We start from the raw sequence: 19334 nt of genomic DNA, 5'->3' as shown, positions 1-19334 counted from the left end.
ATTTGGAGAAAAAAGTCAAAATGTCAAGAATAGGGTTGGTTTAGAAATAATCATGAGTAATGAGTTAATGCCTGCGGCTGCAGGCTGCAGGCTGGTGTTGTTCAGCGGGAAAGGGGTGTGTGTGAAAAAAGTCAAAATGCCGAGAAAAAAATCAAAATGTTGAGAAAAAAGTCGAAATGTCAAGAATAGGGTTGGTTTAGAAATAATCATGAGTAATGAGTTAATGCATGCGGCTGCAGGCTGGTGTTGTTCAGTGGGAAGGGGGTGTGTCTGTGTGAAAAAAGTCATAATGTTGAAGAACAATTTCAAGAAAAAAGTCAAAATATTGAGAAAAAAGTCGAAATGTCAAGAATAATGTTGAAGTACAATTTGGAGAAAAAAGTCGAAATGTTGATAAAGTCAAAATGTTGAGAAAAAAGACTAAATGTCAAGAATAATGTTGAAGTACAATTTTGAGAAAAAAGTCGAAATGTTGAGAAGAAAGTCGAAATGTCGAGAAAAAAGTCAAAATATTGAGAAAAAAGTCGAAATGTCAAGAATAATGTTGAAGTACAATTTTGAGAAAAAAGTCGAAATGTTGATAAAGTCAAAATGTTGAGAAAAAAGACTAAATGTCAAGAATAATGTTGAAGTACAATTTTGAGAAAAAAGTCGAAATGTATTTCAACTTTATTCTCGAAATTCCGACTTTATTTACAAAATTTCGACTTTATTGTTGAAATTGTATTTCAACATTAATGTCGACATTTCGACTTTTTTCTAGAAATTGTATTTTCAACCTTATTCTCGACATTAATGCAGTCTGTAGACGCATGCTGCCTGCAGATGCATGCAGTCTGCAGTCTGCAGCGGCTGCAGCGTCTGCCTGCATTAGGCTGGTGTTGTTCCCCCGCGGAGGAAGGGGGTGTGTCTGGTCCATACGGGTCTCTCTCCGGAGCCGAGCAGAGGCGGGAAATGGCGCCGGGCAGCAGCGCTGTGTTCAGGGCCGGCCGTTGAAGCAGCAGCAGCAGCAGCATGAGCACCGCGGGCCACATTAACGTAAGTCTCCGAGCCGCCCCGCGTCCACGCACGGGTTTGTTTGTCGGGTTTATCGCTTGTGTTCCATGTTGTAATGTTGTCTGAACGGACCGGGGGAAACATTAGCCCGTTTTTCCAGCTAGCATGCTAAGCTAAGCTAAGGACGGCTAACGCGGGCCCGCTCGGGTTTTTAATGTTGCTGGAATAAATATATATACTTATTCCCCCCCTTCACTCCGTGTAAAACGCTGTTTAATAAACGCGCTGCGTGAGTTCTACCGGGGCTGGTGTTGGTGTGTGTGTTTTGGTCCCGGGTTTGAGCAGCATCGCAAGGTTATGTGCGTGTTAGCCCCGGGGCTAACCCCGGCTAACTCCAGCTCCGCTTAAAGCCATCTCCCCTACGACAAAAACACACCAAAACACAGAAACACACGTTTAATTTGAAATGCCCGTGTTTCCCCGTGAGACCAATGACACCCGTGCTGTTGAGCCGAGAGGAAAGCAGACGGGATTTAGCTGATAATTCTGATAATGTTGTGATTTCACGGTCTGGTTCGTAGTTAAAGTTAACGAGCTTCACTAAACTTGTTTTGCCGGGTTTAATTACATTTACCCTCACATTTCTAGGGTTATTTGGCAGGTAGAAATTATAACTTAATTATATGTTTGAATTTTATTTTAAGTGCTTGAAATTATAACTGTCTTTCACAAAATTGGGATCAGACTGTATAGTTTAGTTATTTCAAGGAGAAATCTGCAGGTAGTTTCACTGCCAAGACTCTAATAAAGTTATATTTTTTACAAATCCAACAGTTGTGTGATGAACTAATGGTAAAGTTGTGTGTACATCCTTCACAGCTCGGCCTCTTCATGCTGTAGTCCGGCAGAGCTGGTTCACTTCTATCACATGTTGGTGTAACTATTGTATGAATCAGTCTGAGCTTCACTGCCTCCTCAAGCAGCTTTAACTGTAACCTCGAGGTGGATGTAGTAAATGAATGGTTATTATCTGAAGGGCCTGTTTCCACGAGTAGCTAGCTCTCTCTGCACGCGTGTTTCTATTTCCCGCTCACTCCCACACCTGGTCGTGCAGGACCAGCTCCGTGGCGGCGACAGCCCGCATACATGGATGTTTGCGGATTCAAACAGGGGTGCAGATCCGATGTCAGGATTGGGGGGGGACAGTACTAGGCTTGCCACCCGTCCCTTTAAAATACGGAATTGTTCGGTAATTGGGAATTAAAAGTTGCATTCCGTATTGAACCAATACGGACACATATTATGCTCTTATTTATTGATGTAATAATATACAGGTGAAGGTCGGAAAATGTGAATATATTGCAAAACTTCATTCTTAGTAAATTCAACTAAAGGTGAAACAAATATATTATTTCCCACTACATTCAAAGTGAGATATTTCAAGCCTTTATTTGTTATAATTTTGGTGATTATGGCTCACAGTTTATGAAAACCCCAAATGAAAAAATCTCTATATTATGAAATCAATAAACAATTCAATCATCAAAATAATAACAAATAAAGGTTTAACATATCTTGCTTTGCATGTAATGACACTATGTAATATATTAGTTTCACCTTTTAAGTTGAATTATTGAAATAAATTAACTTTTACACCATATTCTAATGTTCCGACCTTCACCTGTAGGTTATATTCTACATCTGGGCTGATGTGGACGTACACATCATGGGAGGATATTTCAGTTAATGGTATGGTTGGATGTCTGTACAGTCATGCAAGTTAAATGCTATTAAAGCACTTTAAACTTTAAATCAAAGCATTTAGTTTTTTCATATAGAATAAATACATTTCTATGCAGTGTAGAAGTTTTGGGGATGTCCCTTTTTTTGGGGTCTGCGTTGCTGAAATCGGAGCGTCCCTTATTTCTATTTCTGAAAGGTGGCAACCCTAGACAGTACACCAACGTGATTTTAATTTTTAATTTTTTGCCAATATGCAACTCATACCATGCCATAAATTGGTAAAGGCTCGCCAAAAAATACTGCACAGGGAATAATTTATTGTGCTTACCTTTCTTGTTTATTTGTCCTAAACAGCCAACAGTGTGTGTCACTGCTTACTTGACTGTTATATTCGTAAATCATCATTTTAATATTACTTAAATAATAAAATAATACTTCTCCGGGAGAAGTGAGCCACATGTTGGCTACGGGCAGGTACGAATGTAAACAGAACGTTGACAAAAAGTCATTGTCGAGCCCGTCAAAAATTTAAAAAATATTAATTCAGACTAAAAAAAAAAATGTATGGTAGCAATACTTTCATTCTGTACACCTCAAAACGCACCGTGGATGTATTATTTTTTTAGAAATATATTTTTAATAAATATTCTACATATTCAACATTTAAGTCTGAAAGTACATTTGTTCAATTTTGACAAAATTGTAACTAGTTGTTTTTTCTTTAGTTCATATATATTACATTTAAAACCACAGGTAATGAGATACAGGGTTCCTACGGGTGCTTGAAATCCTTGAAAATGCTTGAATTTCAATGTTATGTTTTCAAGGCCTGAAAAGTGTTTGAATTTTAGTTTAAGTGCTTGAAATTATAACTCTGTCTTTCACAAAATTGGGATCAGACTGTATAGTTTAGTTATTATAAGAAGAAATAAAATCAGTAAGATAAAACATAACTAGATGTTTACAGCACGATACAATGTACATAATTGTGATAAAAAGCAGGAAAAATAATGGAGCGTATATATATTCCTGTAGATATTTTACCCCAGCGATAAGGTGCTTGAAGATTTTGAAAATTACCCTTGAAAGTGCTTGAAAAGTGCTTGAATTTGACCATGAAAAATGTGTAGGAACCCTGATATATGCATCAGTTTTGATTGATTTTTCTAGGTTGTTGTAATATGAACTAATATTTTATTTGCTTGAGGAACAAACTTGGCAAAATTTAACTAGTTGTTTTTTTTTTCTTAAGTTCATATATATATTGCATTTAAAACAACAGGTAATGAGATAGAGCTAAGTCAAACAAAACGATAAGCCCCATTAGCCAAAATTTTGGACCTCTGGATAAGACAAGATTAGGCAAGATCAACTTTATTAATCCCGAAGGAAATTGTTGAAAATAACTAAGTTTAATTGAAAGTATTACATATATTTTGAGCCTGGTGCCTTCTGAAATATAGGGTTCAAAAACAGAACAGTGGTGAAGGCTACCTGGGGTCATTTAAGACGAACTGACTTGTGCAGGGATGCAATGATCCAACTTTTCTTGGTCTTGATAATGATGCCTTGTAAACTGTATAGCTCTTCGTGTGAAAGAAACTAAAGGCATCAGACTGTAAATAATTGTGCACATTCAATTTCCAAATAAGAGAATTAAACTTAAATAAACTGCATCAGCTGAGACATGCGTAAAAACAAAACGTATATTTACGTCAGTCATCTGCACCAAACTTAAAGTGAACAAATTGGTGCATGTCTTGGTTTATTTTTTCAATAACCAATCCATATATTTTGCTAATATTAGGATTGATATGCAATATGAATTTAAATTTTAAAATCATGAACCCCACATCTTCTAGGCTGTAGAAACAATGGACCAAAACAATGAATTGTCAGAATAGAGAGAATTTCTTTTTCAGAAAACACCTTGGATGGAAATGAAATGGAACGTGACTTTTGTGCACCACCATAGTCCCCTAAATATGTGGTGTTGTTTAAGCATTGCTTTTCCCTTCCCTGTTACCTGATCATTTGTCAATTTTGCAGACAAATGTGACTTATTATGGTAGGACCATCAGTACTGCTTTATGCCAACTTCTATGATATTTCCCCCAATGGCACATAACTGTATTGATGTTTGTCATAATTATGTGGCTAAGAAGGTACCTGAGATCATCTCAACAAAGAATAAATTTGGGCATCAACACATTTAAAGCACAGCTTTTGCAGAGTCTGATGTTTGTTCAAAGAAATATCTTTCACAAAGACATCTTTAATATAAAAAAAATTAAAGTGAAAAGTCAATTCTGTTCTCCTTCATAATCTTAGCCTTTAACACCTCCTCAATCTTAGTACATTTGTAAATGCTGGATTCATCAGCATGCATTTTTTTGGGGGGGGGTTCTTCAAGAGTGCACACAAACTGCTTTATATTCTCCAAACATATCGTCACAGAATCTCCAATATTTAATTTTGTGAAATTTCCAATATCATGGGTGGACTGAGAAACAATTTAAGGGGTTTGTTCTGTGATTCGTGGTAGTTTTCCCTGAGCAGTACATGCAGTTCTTGTGTGTTTGTGGTTGTGCTGTTTTGTAAATGGAAACCAGATGTGGTAAAAGACATTCACGGTATGCAAGATGTACAGTGTGAAATGAGAAGCTGTAGTTGTGTGATGAGGCTTCCTGACAGGTTGGCTTTATATCTGATTACATTTTTGGATACATGTGCTCGATAATCAGTGTACTTAATTGGAAATGTTACGTTTTTTTCTCATAGATAATCCTAAATTATTCATTTAGAGCATGAGTGCATTTATGTAAGGAGATGGATTGCAATGCATTCATGTGTGTATTTTAGTTTTGCTTGCTGTTACAACCGGCTATGTATTTTGTTACTATGACTAAAACTTTGATCTTGTGGAGGTTTTTAGTTTTTTTTCCCCTTCCCTTTTACTGTACAAATGGAAGTAAAGCCAGCTGTTGCTGCTGTGATCCTTTGTAAGTGAAATGAGATCTTGAATGCATCCAGATGTTGGCAGAAAAAGAACCAATATTACTGTTCTACACATAGATACACCCCATAGACCTCTCCATTTTAAAAGAACAAGACTCTTAGACCAACATGTTTTTTCCACTAACATTTGAGTATGTGCTTTATTTTCTTTGTGTCCTTTTTTCTTAAAAGCCATACAGTTTCCTCTCTCATTTTTCCTTATGTCTGATTTTTCTTAAACAGCCTTACATGTGACTGCTAAAACGATGAAGCTGAGAATGCGTAAGGCGTCTCAGCAACCAAACCCCACTGTGGCGAGCCGCTCATCCCGAAGTAAGAGGAAGCATTCAGAAGTAGAAGATGATCCACCCACCAGTGGAGGGAGAGGATTGTTCTCCACCATCAAGAAGTTCATAAGAGGAAATACTGTTAAGGTAAGTGGCTGTGAGCACATTAACCTAATCTTGAGTTCAGTGTGTAACAGATACGGGTCGTGTTGTGATGAGGAAAATTAGCTCAGCAGATGTGTGAAGTAAACGTGTTAAGAAACTCAACAAAAACACTGGTACTGGGGCCTCCACAGTGCTTGTTATTTATTATAGTACTCACCAACCTTATAAAGCCCGGTTAAATGGCTGCTGTCATCTCATACATGAACTAAACAGAAGCTATACAACCTTTGTCCCACAGTGAGATTGGGAATGTTAAAGTAACCAGTGTCCATAAAATGTTCATCCATCATACACGAGGCCACATCCCAATCTACTGGCTGCTGTCTGATGACATCATTAAGAAGTCATATCTAAAGTGTCCTTAATTATTCCACAATTACGACTGCCACAAGTGCGAATATGACTGTGTTGCATCTTCTGGAAACATTAAATTATTATGTTTGGCGTGGACTTTGACCTCCTCCTATGTTTTTGGTTTGAACAGAAGATTTTTGGCACCTTTTTATCTAGGCTGTATTTTAAAATGTGCTCTTCAGGTCTCTGAGTCAAATGTAGCGTTTCTAGTTGCAGAGTGTCATGTTTCCCAAGAAATGTCTGGTGGAATGCAGCAGCTTGTCCGAGAACCCGGGCTCTGGTCTAATTTTAGCTTTTAGCTCACAAAGTTGGCGTGCAGGGACAGGAGGTTATAACAAGTGGAAAAGTCAAGTCAGCTAAAAGACTTTCATACAGACAGACAGCGGTTTCAAGTATTTGCAATTTTTTTTTTTCTCAGTTATATTTCTCAGGTCATAATGTAAAGCTTTTATTGCATTATGTTTTTTTACCTGTCTGTGACCTAAATTCGATAACATGGCATGTATGATAACAATAACTCACAGCAGTCTGACCAGCACTTATCCATCTGTACCCTCCTTTGTGATTTCTTGCTTGTGTTGTCCTCTCAGATGTAAGTTGCTCAGGATAAAAGCGTCTGCTAAATGACAGTAGTAGTAGTAGTAGTAGTAGTAGTAGTAGTAGTAGTAATAGCATGGTGGGTTTAATCTGTCTCTTGCATTGTTCAAAACGTGTTCTCACCATTGCCATCATTTACAAATCCAAACTGCACAAGTGGCAGAATTTTTATACCAAGTACAAGTCTGCCATTAGCGCTAGAGATGAGGAACTTCTGCATCTGGAAATCGATTGCAATGCCTTCATAGACAGTTGTGGACTGAACATAACAGCGAATGTTTGTCAGGTTTCTTTATCTTTTGAAGACGCTGTATCTTAAGCACTAGGGGGTGTAACGGTTCACAAAAATCACGGTTCGGTTAATTTTTTTACCAAAAAGTAAGGGCGAAAAAAACACAAAACATAAAAATTGCTTCTCGTTTAATTTTCAACTTTTGCAAACAACGGGTTGTACATTTTCTTAAAAAAAAGATACATTAAAGAATAAAATAAAAATAGGAATAAAAAATAGAATTCTTTTGCATTTATTACCAAGTCCTCGAATAAATAAAATATTATCAAATAAAATATAAAACAAAAAATGTAACGTAAATAATAAAGACACAAAAAACTATCAGTTACAATGCAGCATGAACAATGGCATTACCGGTAGTTATTGCTTTAGCCCAATCTGAATTACTGGTAAAAGGCTGATTTAAAGGGCTTTTTTTTTTTTTTTTAAAGATTTGCACATTGTCTTTTTTTTGTTTAAGTTTGCTGCACCGTAAGACATTTGAAGATTAAAATTTTGACACTGTATTGTGTTGCACATGACTTGATATTCACATTCATGTAGTGCCGTTTCAAATGCGTTATGAGGTTTGACGTGTAGCCAGAAACGTGTCGATTGCTGGTGAACAATGCTCTCGTCTTATCTACTTGTCTTTCTTCATTGTTGTTTTTCACTGGGAAATTGAAGTGTTCCCAAACAGGAGACCTTATCGATAAGGAAAGGTCTTCAAGCTCCGGCTTCTTGTTTGCATCAACCAGGATGTCTGCTAACGGGGAAAAAAAAAAAAACTCCCATGGGAGTCCAGTGCTGAATACGAACTGCCAGTCCGCCACTTAAGATGTCCGTGTGGGAACTCTGATTTGAAGTATGCTCTGCGTCCAAATCAAGCCTGTTAAATAGTTACTGTTGAACATTGTATTCGGATCGGTACACATCTGCACCGTACCGAGAGCCCTGTACCGAAACGGTTCAGTACGAATGCGTGAACCGTTACACTGTTATTATGCACCATCATAAAGCTGTACCGGCTCGTTGTGATGAAGAGAGAACAGAGCCAAAAGGCATGGCCTTGTGTTTGCTTATCCATCTCTACCTCCCCACACTAACCTGCGGGGATGAGCTGTGGGGAGTGACCGAGGGCACAAGATCACAGATACAAGCAGCTGAAATGAGTTTTCTCTGCAGGGTAGCTGGAGTCTCTTTTAGAGATGAGACGGAAAGTTCAGTCCTCTGGGAGAGGTGTTCTGGGCATCTCCAGGTTAGACCCAGGTAGGGATGCGACGGTATGGGATTTTACAGTACGATGACTGCGTTATTGCATTATACCGCGGTTTTTCATGGTGACAGTAAAAAAAAAAAATTTTTAAGATTTTTTTTTTTAATACTAGGGGCCGTGAAATGACCAACAACACAGACAAGTTTCAAATGAATGTACATGCTTTATGTAAAGTAATGCAACTTATATTTGGTTTGTGCTCAAGTGTCAGCTAAATGTAATTATTTATATTCGGTTAATAAAGTCTCTCTCACGATATATATATTATAATTATATGAGGGTGTATATAGTATGTTTGTCATACTGCCTCTAATATACATCGATCTGTGCCTTATCTATTATAGACCATCTTTCTCTCCTTCTTTCTTCAAATTCGAATGGCGCTTTGGCATGACGTCACTGCCATGTGCCAAACAAACATCTAATCTACAAGTGAATAAAGCATTCAGTGCATTTACATGGGAAGTTTAATTCCTCTTTAATTCAGAATTAAAATTAAATCCGATTTAAAATGAGTAAAAATTACCGTGTAAACACCTAATTCCAAATGAAAATGGCCATTAAATTAATTCTGGTCTTTCTGCGCTGCTCGTTCCCTTGCCCGTCTGTCGCGCTTATATTCCGCGCTGGGCTTGTTTTCGAAACAAAGTTTCAAGATGGCAGCACGCAGCAAACGGTGGTCAAGAGCAGAGACGATTTATTTAATAAATAGCTTGGAGGACCTGGAAATAATTAAAATAACAGATGGAAGGAAACATAAAAATTGTGAGCTTTTCAAAGTTGAAGCGGCTAGGTTTGTTTTTCTTCCGGTAGACGTAATTTCCGGTCCGCCCCCCTATCCAATCAGAACCCTTCCCAACCCCCAGACCTTAAGTGGAATTGGATAAAGCCGATCAAACGTGTTTTCCATGTAAACCTCAATTCGGAATTACTATTTCCATGTAAACCCGAAGGAAAATAGTTTAATTCGGAATTAGTTAATTCGGAAACCGTGGCCATTGTAGTGATTTCTTGTAAATCTGCACCTTCTGTAGACAACAAGACCACGCAAGGATGAAAGTGACGTACAACAATAATAACCATGCTCTTTGAAACATCGTAGACCGCCTGGAACGCATAATATTAAAATTAAATAATTACCGCCACTGTGAGCTTGGAAATCTCACGGTGTCACCATCGTGGCTTTCCACCACGGCTCTCTTGGCTCATTGGGGCAGCTCAGTACTGCCCTGAATGATGCTGCTGGGGAGAGGGAGGTCTGGGCCTCTGTTTCCACTGCTGGCTCCTCAACACAATCACGGAGAAGCGGAAATGAATGGATGATGTTTTGTTTGGGCTTCTTTGCAACCGATTTGTTTGTAACTGAGAGTATCTACAGTATTGAGAGGTCACACAAACACTAGTATTTAAAAAAAAAAAAAAAATAGAAATAAGAAAACAGATTTTTCTTGATAATTTTTGAAAGCTTTAGATGAAAGGAGACTTTAGACTCTTCTGGAGGTTTTTATATCTGTAAATGAAAAAGAAACTATGCGCTCAAAGTCACTTGTTGAGGGCATATGCAACTTGGTGAAGAGATGCAACATTGAAGAATAAAACTAGTGATGCACCTAAATGAAAATTTCTTGCCGAAACCGAAAATAATAAACACTTGGCCGAATACCGAACAATACCGAACATGGTTTTTCAGCAGTTTTTCATTTATTTTGCCAATTTTTTCACCATTGCATAAATCAGATACATTTGATTTAGGCATGCTTTTCAAAGAAAAAAAACTTTTACAAAAATACAAGGTAGAAAATATTTATTGAACATAAAAAAATTAAATTTTTTTAATTTCCCAGCATCATGTTGTTTTGGTTCCACCTCCTGGTGAATGTTATATAAAATTCTTATGGGGTTAGTTTTTGGTTGGCCAACGATTTATTACGGGAGCGGCCAGTCTATTAGGTAAAATTCTTATGGGGTTAGTTTTTGGTTGGCCAACGATTTATGTAGTGCGCAACGTTACGGGACGGAGCGGCCAGTCTATTTCCTTATTTTACAACGCCGTTATTAATTGTTCGGTTTTTTTCCCCACTTATTCCACCGAACACCGAAAGTGTTTTTTTGCCATTTTCGGCCGAACAATTTCGGTTACCAAACAATCGGTGCATCACTAAATAAAACATTACAAAATTGATGCAGGTTGGTGTTGCTTTTGCTGAACCTGGCCAACAGCATTGGCCAGAGTGGATTTTACTTAACTAAAATTATGCAAGTTTGTTAGGCTAATTTAAAGTTATTTACAGCCATTTTCTCTCCGTCAGTTACAACAGGAAACCCCAGCTAAAAAGACACGCCTCCACTGTGATGTGGACAACAACCTAATCACCTCTACCCCGAACACAAACACCCCACGGAGGACTGTGAGCAGAATCGGCAAGAGGGAAACTGTCAATGGACGTAAGTGGGTTTCAAATAAATGACAAATGTATAGGTTTAAATTTTTCCACGTCCCTTGAAACTGTCAATTATCTTCTGCAGAAGCAACTAATCATGACAGGAATAAGGAAAAGCCCAACGGTAGTTTGGAGGAAGCAACTGCTGTTGACGTGCCCACCAGCGCTCCCAGAACAACCCTCCTCGGGACCATCTTTTCCCCAGTTTTCAACTTCTTTTCAACAGCTAAAAATGGTAAAGAGTCTCTCAAGTCTTAGTAAAACCCTGCACTGCATTTATAGCTTACTGTTCTGTTTTTGTTTTTTTTGTTTATGTATTTATTTATTTTAAATGCAGAATGCTATACATATTTGTAAATGTGATAAAGAGCCTAGTTAGCTGCGGTATTAGTCATGTCTGGTATCTTAAAACTACGGCATTGTGTTTTTTAGCGTCTTCAGGCTCAGACTCCCCTGACCAGGCGCTGGAGGCCGAGGAGATAGTCAAGCAGCTGGACATGGAGCAGGTGGTGGAGGCTCCCATCAGCATAGCTGCATCCACACAGGAAGTGTGTGCCACCACTAACTTCTACTCCAGTGCATCCCACCTGCCACCTTTACGACCTCCCAACATCCTTGAGGCGTGCCCCACAATGGAGGAAGGGGGGCTTGATGCTGACCTTCCCCCTCTCACAGGTGAAGGCCATAGAGGAGAAAACACTATTCTTGAATGTCCAGTTTTTTTTTGTTTTGTTTTTGTTTAAATATTTAACTAGCAAGGACGTTGAAGGAAAGCTGGCTCTGCTTAGTGTTTAGGCTCATGTTTTTTCATTGCAATGCTTCTGTTGTGGTTCCAGCTCCAGGCTCCAGTCCAGAGATGACATATGTGGATGTTCCTCCCACCACAGTCCCACCAGAGGCATCCTATGAGGAGGACTGGGAAGTCTTTGACCCGTAAGTAAAAACAATGAATTTATAAAACATTGCGGCTCATAATCACGCCCTTCTTAAGCCTCCAGAGTCAGTGGACAGTTGGACATGCCGGTGTGTCCAACTCACATGACCCATTTATGATGATGTAGCAGTGAAGCACAGCCATGCCAAGTTTCTGTTTCAACTTTTCTTAGAAATGCATACTTGAAAATCCAACACTCATGTTGATAGCCCGAGTAAAACCAAATATACAGCAGGTTTTTTTTCTGCCTATCGTTATCACAGTCAGGGTGCGTGTAAAGCAGGGAGAATTAAAATGGGCCATCTTAAGGAAAGCACTCATAATTATAAGAAAATGACTAAAAACATGACAATGCACCACATCAACCAATAAAAAAAAATCATGTGGCATTGCACACATGAGGTGAGTTTTGAGACACTGCCTCCGGGGGATAAAAAGAGGTGCACCCTGGAGGTGTTACCCCCCGTTCACACTGAAAGCGTCACAGGCGTCATAGGCGTCTGGCTGCCATTCATTGTCTATGAAAAACGGGCAGCGCGTCAATTTAAAGTTGAAAAATCTGAACTTTATGCAAATGAGCAGCGGCGACGCCGAGGCGTCGTCCAATCACACACATTCCTGAAGCGAGAACTCTCAATGCAGATTGTACTTTCATGTTCACACAAACGTACACTGATTCACATGCGTACAGGAGCAGAGCTGTCACTAACAAACTTATTTTATCAGGAATTAATATATTTCATCCAGCAAAATGACATTTTGCTGGTTTGACTGCCGTTTTTACCTGAACTGATCACGTGAAACACGTATCTGATGGGTGAGGAACTGGATGGTCCCAACGATTTTATTTGCTACATTGATCCAACGAAAAATAATTAAAACCCGTGCTTATTAATCACAAAACACAGTTTAAACATCATGACCAAATCCGCTCCGACCCGGTGTGTTAGTATCAGTGCAGACACACTGCAGCTTCGCCTGAATTATGGTTCCACGTTAAATCGCATATGCATTTATTTTTTAGGTCCCATGTGTTATTATAGTTTGTCAAAATATTTAACAAAATTACTGTAAATTCATGTAGGCGAGGTTATGCTGAAAATAATGATGCCAAACAAGGAAATGTTGACAGTTTTTAAGGTCAAAAGTTGTCAAAAACAGCCAATTATACTCAAGACTCCAGAGGGTTAAATGGGAGTAAATAAAATCAAAACTGAAATCCATTACATTATATTGTTTGGATGATGATGTATTAGATTAAATCAGGTAAAAGCTTAAAGTTTCTAAAATGGTGTTTTGTGTGCATAAACCAATTATGTTTCTGCATATCTGCATGCATGTAATTGGTTTATAATGTGTTTTTTAGAGGTGTGAAAAACAAACCACCTTGTTTTGAATTATCTCTTCAAAATAAGTGTCCACATTGTTCTTTTGTAAATGTGAGATCTCAGGTTCACACATGGTTGACCCGTTTAGTCTTGGTGGTAATATATTTGAGTTGCATGCATGCAGCCCCAGAGGGACTCGATGGACCACAGTGAATTAGTTCAGATGACAGAATTCACGCCAGATACAGCTCTGGTGCAGAGGCAGACATGAGAACAATGAGTTGGCCTATCTGAACTATTGCGATAGTAGTGCAGCGAATCTTTCAAACGTGACAGAAGTAATGGGATGATGGCAATAATTTCCCTTGAATCAACTTAAACCCAACTTCAACCCACATCCAGCTGTTGCGCATTGATTTTATTTATAGTTTTGATTTCGTCCCTTTTTTTTTTTTTTTTTAATGTTCTTTTCGTACACAAGCCACAGTCAGTGCTGATATATATTTATCTTTTTACATTGGCACCTATCAGAAGTTGAGACTAGTTAGAAAGCAAGAAAACACTCCTAGGGTTCATGGGCTGTGTGGGGGAGTGTAAAAGTGTAAAAGCAGTCCTATTTCTCAAAAGGGTTGTTCCTGTGGGATTTTTGTAGTGATTTAGGTTGTAAATATCCGGCTCAAAGTATGTGTGCTGTTTAATTTCTAGGTATTTCTTCATCAAGCATGTCCCTCCACTGACGGAAGAGCAGCTCACCCGTAAGCCAGCCTTACCACTGAAGACGCGCAGCACGCCTGAGTTCTCTCTGGTCCTAGACCTGGTGGGTTAACATTTGTAACATTACCTTAGTCAAACTTTTCCTTCTTTGGTATTCATCATAAAATCCAGAAAAGATTGAGACATGTCAGAAGATTAATGAGTATTTTCTTTCTGTTCTTTAGGATGAAACATTGGTGCACTGCAGTTTAAATGAATTGGAGGATGCAGCACTTACTTTCCCCGTCCTCTTTCAAGATGTCATTTACCAGGTTAGTGCTGCCACTACTGGAGCTCTGTTTTTGTTCTTCATTCTACCACCAGAGGGAGATATGATGTCACTTAAGAAACTTCAGTGGAATCCAGCATACATGCATTACATTACTAAAATTAACCTTTAGTTGATGGGAAGCATCTTATGGACTTACTTGTTCTTATGGTTATGATTTGGAGTTTAAGAAGACATATTTCCAACGCAACTTCCACTCTATCAATGTGCAGGTGTATGTGCGTCTGAGGCCGTTCTTCAGAGAGTTTCTTGAGCGCATGTCTCAAATATATGAGGTAAACACAACTTGGACACTCCTCAGTTGATCCTACTTTGGTTGGATTTAAAAATGTTGACCCATTGTCATCTTTCTTCCCAGATCATACTTTTTACGGCCTCCAAAAAAGTATATGCAGATAAACTGCTCAACATCTTGGATCCTAAAAAGCAGCTAGTGAGGTACGTTATGTTTTATTAAGTCATGTTCACAAACCTGAATGAAAAGAGCACTGTGTTGCATTGAGCATTGTGTTGACTTCACTAATTTTTCTTTTTTTTTTCTCTCTCTGCCCCCCCTTCCCTTTCCTTTCCTTCCCTGCTGTAACCGTAGACACAGGTTATTTCGTGAACATTGTGTCTGTGTCCAGGGAAACTATATCAAGGACCTCAACATCTTAGGCAGAGATCTGTCAAAGACCATCATCATCGACAATTCACCACAAGCCTTTGCTTATCAGGTGAAACACCTGGACAAGTGTTGTTTTGCCGAAAAAATCGGCTACGTTAAGTTAAAACAAAGATGCTGCACAGTGAGCTCACAGTTGAAATTGTCTTTTCAGTTGTCCAATGGGATCCCCATAGAGAGCTGGTTCATGGATAAGAATGACAATGAGCTTCTCAAGCTGGTGCCCTTCCTGGAGAAGTTGGTTGAGATGGTAAGCTGTCCTACTATTCACATACTGTGATTGTACTACTGTTAGTGATGCACCGAAATGAAAATTTGTGGCCGAAACCGAAAATAATAATAAACATTTGGCCGAATACTGAACAATACCGAACATGGTTCTTCGCAGTTTTTCATTTATTTTGCCAATTTTTTCACCATTGCATAAATCAAATAGATTTGATTTAGGCATGCTTTTAAAAAAAAAAAAAATCTTTTACAAAATTACAAGGTAGAAAACATTTGTTGAACATAAAAAACTGAACATTTTTTCATTTCCCAGCATTTCTTAAATATTCCAGCAGACATTATACCAGCAAAGAACAATAACTTAAAATAAATAAATTTAGCAAAATACATTTTTTGGCCATCTTTGAGCTTACGTTAGGCTTAACTGACTGAACATTGTAACATAGGCCTTAAAACAATAAAAATGCATTAAAGCGCTCAGGGTTTTTTATCATTTCAAATGACAAATCAAACTTGTAGCTGAAAGACTTTGCAGATGTGCCCCCTCTTGATATTTGAGCAGAACATTCATTGCAAACAGCCATTGTTGTATTATTCTCTGCCACTCTAAAATACTTCCACACTGCTGACATGTTTGCACCACTTCACTCCACGCTCTTCGCTGTTTGATTTCGTCATCTAAACGCACCTGTAATAGATTGATTTATGTTGTTTTGGTTCCACCTGCTGGTGAATGTTAGGTAAAATTCTTATGTGGTTAGTTTTTGGTTGGCCAACGATTTATGTGGTGCGCAACCGGTACGGAGCGGCCAGTCTATTTATATTACAACGCCGTTATTAATTGTTCGGTTTTTTTCCCACTTATTCCACCGAACACCGAAAGTGTTTTTTTGCCGTTTTCGGACGAACAATTTTGGTTACCGAACAATCGGTGCATCACTAACTACTGTCCTATTATAATATTGAACTGTTTGAGGAACTAGAGTAAAAAAACTAATCTGATGTGGTCCTGTCATGCTTCTCCTGCCTGCTGACTGCTCAGAACGAGGATGTGCGGCCCCATGTTCGAGAGAGGTTCCGGCTTCACGACCTGTTGCCTCCTGACTGAATTCACCTCCATTGTCTCATAAGGGGGACAACATGAAAAGACTGCGTGTAAAAAGCCTCTTTGGATTACAAACTGCAACATTGCCATTACTTTTAAAATTTTAGCCTTTTTTTTTCTTTTTTTAAATCCACAGTTGCTTTCTTAAACTTAAAAAAAAAAAACGAAAAAGAAAGCATTTTTAAGGATGTGTGTGTATAACTTCCAAAACAGAAAAACAAAAAAGAAAATTTCTAAAGGCATTGTTGAAATTACACACACACACTGCAAACAAGCCAGAGGAGACTCCTCTTTTTGAGCGACTCTCCAGTGGTGCAGCCAGATATCAGCTCCACGTTAAATTTTGAAGTTTTGGTGCTGGTTTAGTGGATATGACGATTCCGACTTGTAAAGAGGAACTCCATCCGGACAGAGTCTCTAAACTCTAACCAACCCCTCGCCCCCTCTGGTGCTCACGTTGTTGACACTGAAATGACACTCTACTATGACGCTACAGAACATTTTCAGCAGGAATGGACTCGACTGGCCTGTAAACCAGTCCGTGTATGTTTGCTCCTTGATACATGCACACTCACTGAGTCGATGCGCAGGCAAGCCTATGATCTGTAGCCATTAAAAACATGCATTCCTCTGTAGCTCTGTCAAGTTTCTATTGTTGGTTGAGGTTATTTTTGGTAAAACTGGTCTTTCTTTTTTCTCTTTTTTTTTCTTTCTTTTTTTTTCAAAGATGATGGTGTTTCAACGATGTTTTAGTGTGTTTGTAAGATGTATTTTAAAAGGGGTCATGTAAGTTCTGGTGTAGTCTCTTGTTTTTTTTTTTGGTTTTTGTTTTTATTAGAAGAACATGGGTGCGACATTGACGGTCCATTGCATTGAATGAAAACGAGTTAATCCAGAACTTTTAGATTAAAAAAAAAGTGTTCTCATTGTAATAGATCAGATTTAAATTGGTGCGTTTGCTTCACTGTAAAGTCAACATTACTACTTAATTAAACATGGTTAAGATTTTTTAACTCTTAAGTCTGACATTGTAATGGTTAGAGGGCATTCATTTTCAAGGTGATGTATCAACTTTTTTTTCCTCAATAGTATTTGATTTGTCATTTGTCTGTAACCAGTATTGTCCTCTACTCCTTTTATCAAGTATTCTGGCTAAAAGCAGCTCTGTTTCTTTAAATTGTTTCCAGAGATTTGATGGCTGTGTCAGTAGCATCATGATTAATGTAGCACATTTCTGCCAGCGTGTGAACAAGTCTGCCTTTGGTTGAAACCTCTGGCCAGAACCTGTACCAGCCATGCCTGGCACCAGCAACTTGTGGTTTACTGTCAGCTTCTGACTGCACTTGTACTCATCTGTTTCAGACAGCTGGATTAGAACTTCCAAGTGTTTTTGTTAGTTTTTTTTTGTTGGTTAAGAATGGTAACCATAAGAATGTGTCTTTGCCCAGTTTAAACCTAAAATCAAGCCAAACAGACACTTTGCTCCTTAATTTATTTGATAGTGTGACAGGTGGGAGGCAGAGATGTAGACATCGGCAACCCAACGAGTCTGAGCCTGGGAAGTGAACTAACAGTCAGTCCTAAAAGGTTGTTCTCCATAAACACTCAAATTAGTGAACTTTCTGAGTTCGTACTTGTATCAGAGTACAGTTTACATCAAAGCAAATGTGAGTGCTTGGGTTTTCTGTAGAAGGCCACACTATTTCTGTCCTCACATGTTCCTCCTTAACGGCATTTATTGTGCGCTCACCTATTAAAATTGATGGGACGAGACAATCAGACCTCCAAAGTTCTACAGATATTGAAATATAGCTGTTGTCATCCTTGCCCTATTTTTTTTCCCCTTTCATTTGTAAGCTGTTCTTTGCTGTAACTAACGGTTTAACCCCATGTGTATATTTGCCATGTAAACCTCGCTCTTCCCAAATGACCGTTACAGCACATTTATGTCTGTTCAAGTTGCTTCCATCAGCACAACGTTTCCTCTTTGCCTTTTCTGATCACAAGTGAGTAGCTTTTCAAAAATTAGATTCCATTTTCTTTAAACTGAAATTGTTAAAGGGCACAATGGTGTTTACTTAGAATGTTTTGCGTACACATGTCCTGACTATGAATGTAAATTGTACATGGGGTAAAGGCTCAAGTGTCTTTCCAAATTCTATTATAGTTTATGACCGCATCAGCTTAAAAAAAAAAAGATTAAGATGGCATGTATGTTTTTCATTATTAAAGAGAATAAACATTGCCCTTTGAGTGTAAAATGTGTTTTGAGGTCCCACCATGATGCCCCCTCCCCTTTTTTCTCTTTTCCCCACAGTCCTACCATTGTGATGGCCATCTTTTATGCAAACCTCAGTTTGTGTGTTCCTGCACATTTTTTTTTCTTCATTTTCTTTATTTTTATTGTAAAATTTAGCATTCGTGGCTTACGGAAGGATTATTGGGAGGCATTTGATACTTTTCATCCAGCTCATTTTTATGTGCATTACAGTTTATTGTACACTTGAGTGTTGTGCAATACTTGCAGCTTCTTGTTTAAAAAAGAAAAAAAGGAAGAAAAAAAAGTCCTTTAAAATAAGGAAAGTCTTTTGTATTTTTGATTTGAAAAGGCATGGCATATCTACTTTAAATGTATTAATGAAGATTTAACTTTACATAAGACTGAGTTTTGGGTTGTGTTTTTTTTTCTTACAAATATTTGTATGTTTAGTTTAGCGCAATGCCACTGAACTGTTAAACGTAGCATGTAGAAAATACAGCTTGCTTTGTGGGAAAGTCATGAATTAAATTTCAATCATGGCACTTTTTTCTGCAGAAAAGACCATTCTTAAATCCTCCAACACTCATTCTCTGTGTATAGTTACATTGAATTTCTGAAACAAAGTTTTAAAGGGGTAAACACTTAG

The 19334-nt window shown here is 38.2% G+C and overlaps 1 protein-coding gene across 1 annotated transcript; it reads left to right on the top strand.

Annotated features, from left to right (window-relative positions):
• The first annotated feature begins 918 nt into the window (after nt 1-918).
• On the top strand, nt 919-18673 carry ctdspl2b (CTD (carboxy-terminal domain, RNA polymerase II, polypeptide A) small phosphatase like 2b). Its single transcript, XM_061742335.1, has 13 exons — nt 919-1038; nt 5980-6170; nt 10996-11131; nt 11213-11362; nt 11560-11802; nt 11964-12060; nt 14095-14206; nt 14328-14414; nt 14644-14706; nt 14790-14869; nt 15021-15147; nt 15250-15345; nt 16366-18673. The coding sequence occupies exons 2-13, from the start codon at nt 6003-6005 to the stop codon at nt 16429-16431; spliced, it is 1425 nt and encodes a 474-aa protein (XP_061598319.1). The 5' UTR covers nt 919-1038; nt 5980-6002; the 3' UTR covers nt 16432-18673.
• Nucleotides 18674-19334: the final 661 nt, after the last annotated feature.

Source organism: Cololabis saira, chromosome 2, assembly GCF_033807715.1.
Source record: "Cololabis saira isolate AMF1-May2022 chromosome 2, fColSai1.1, whole genome shotgun sequence".
NCBI lineage: Eukaryota > Metazoa > Chordata > Actinopteri > Beloniformes > Belonidae > Cololabis > Cololabis saira.
Note: the sequence above shows the minus strand (reverse complement) of the source record. Positions and strands in the feature narration are given on the sequence as shown.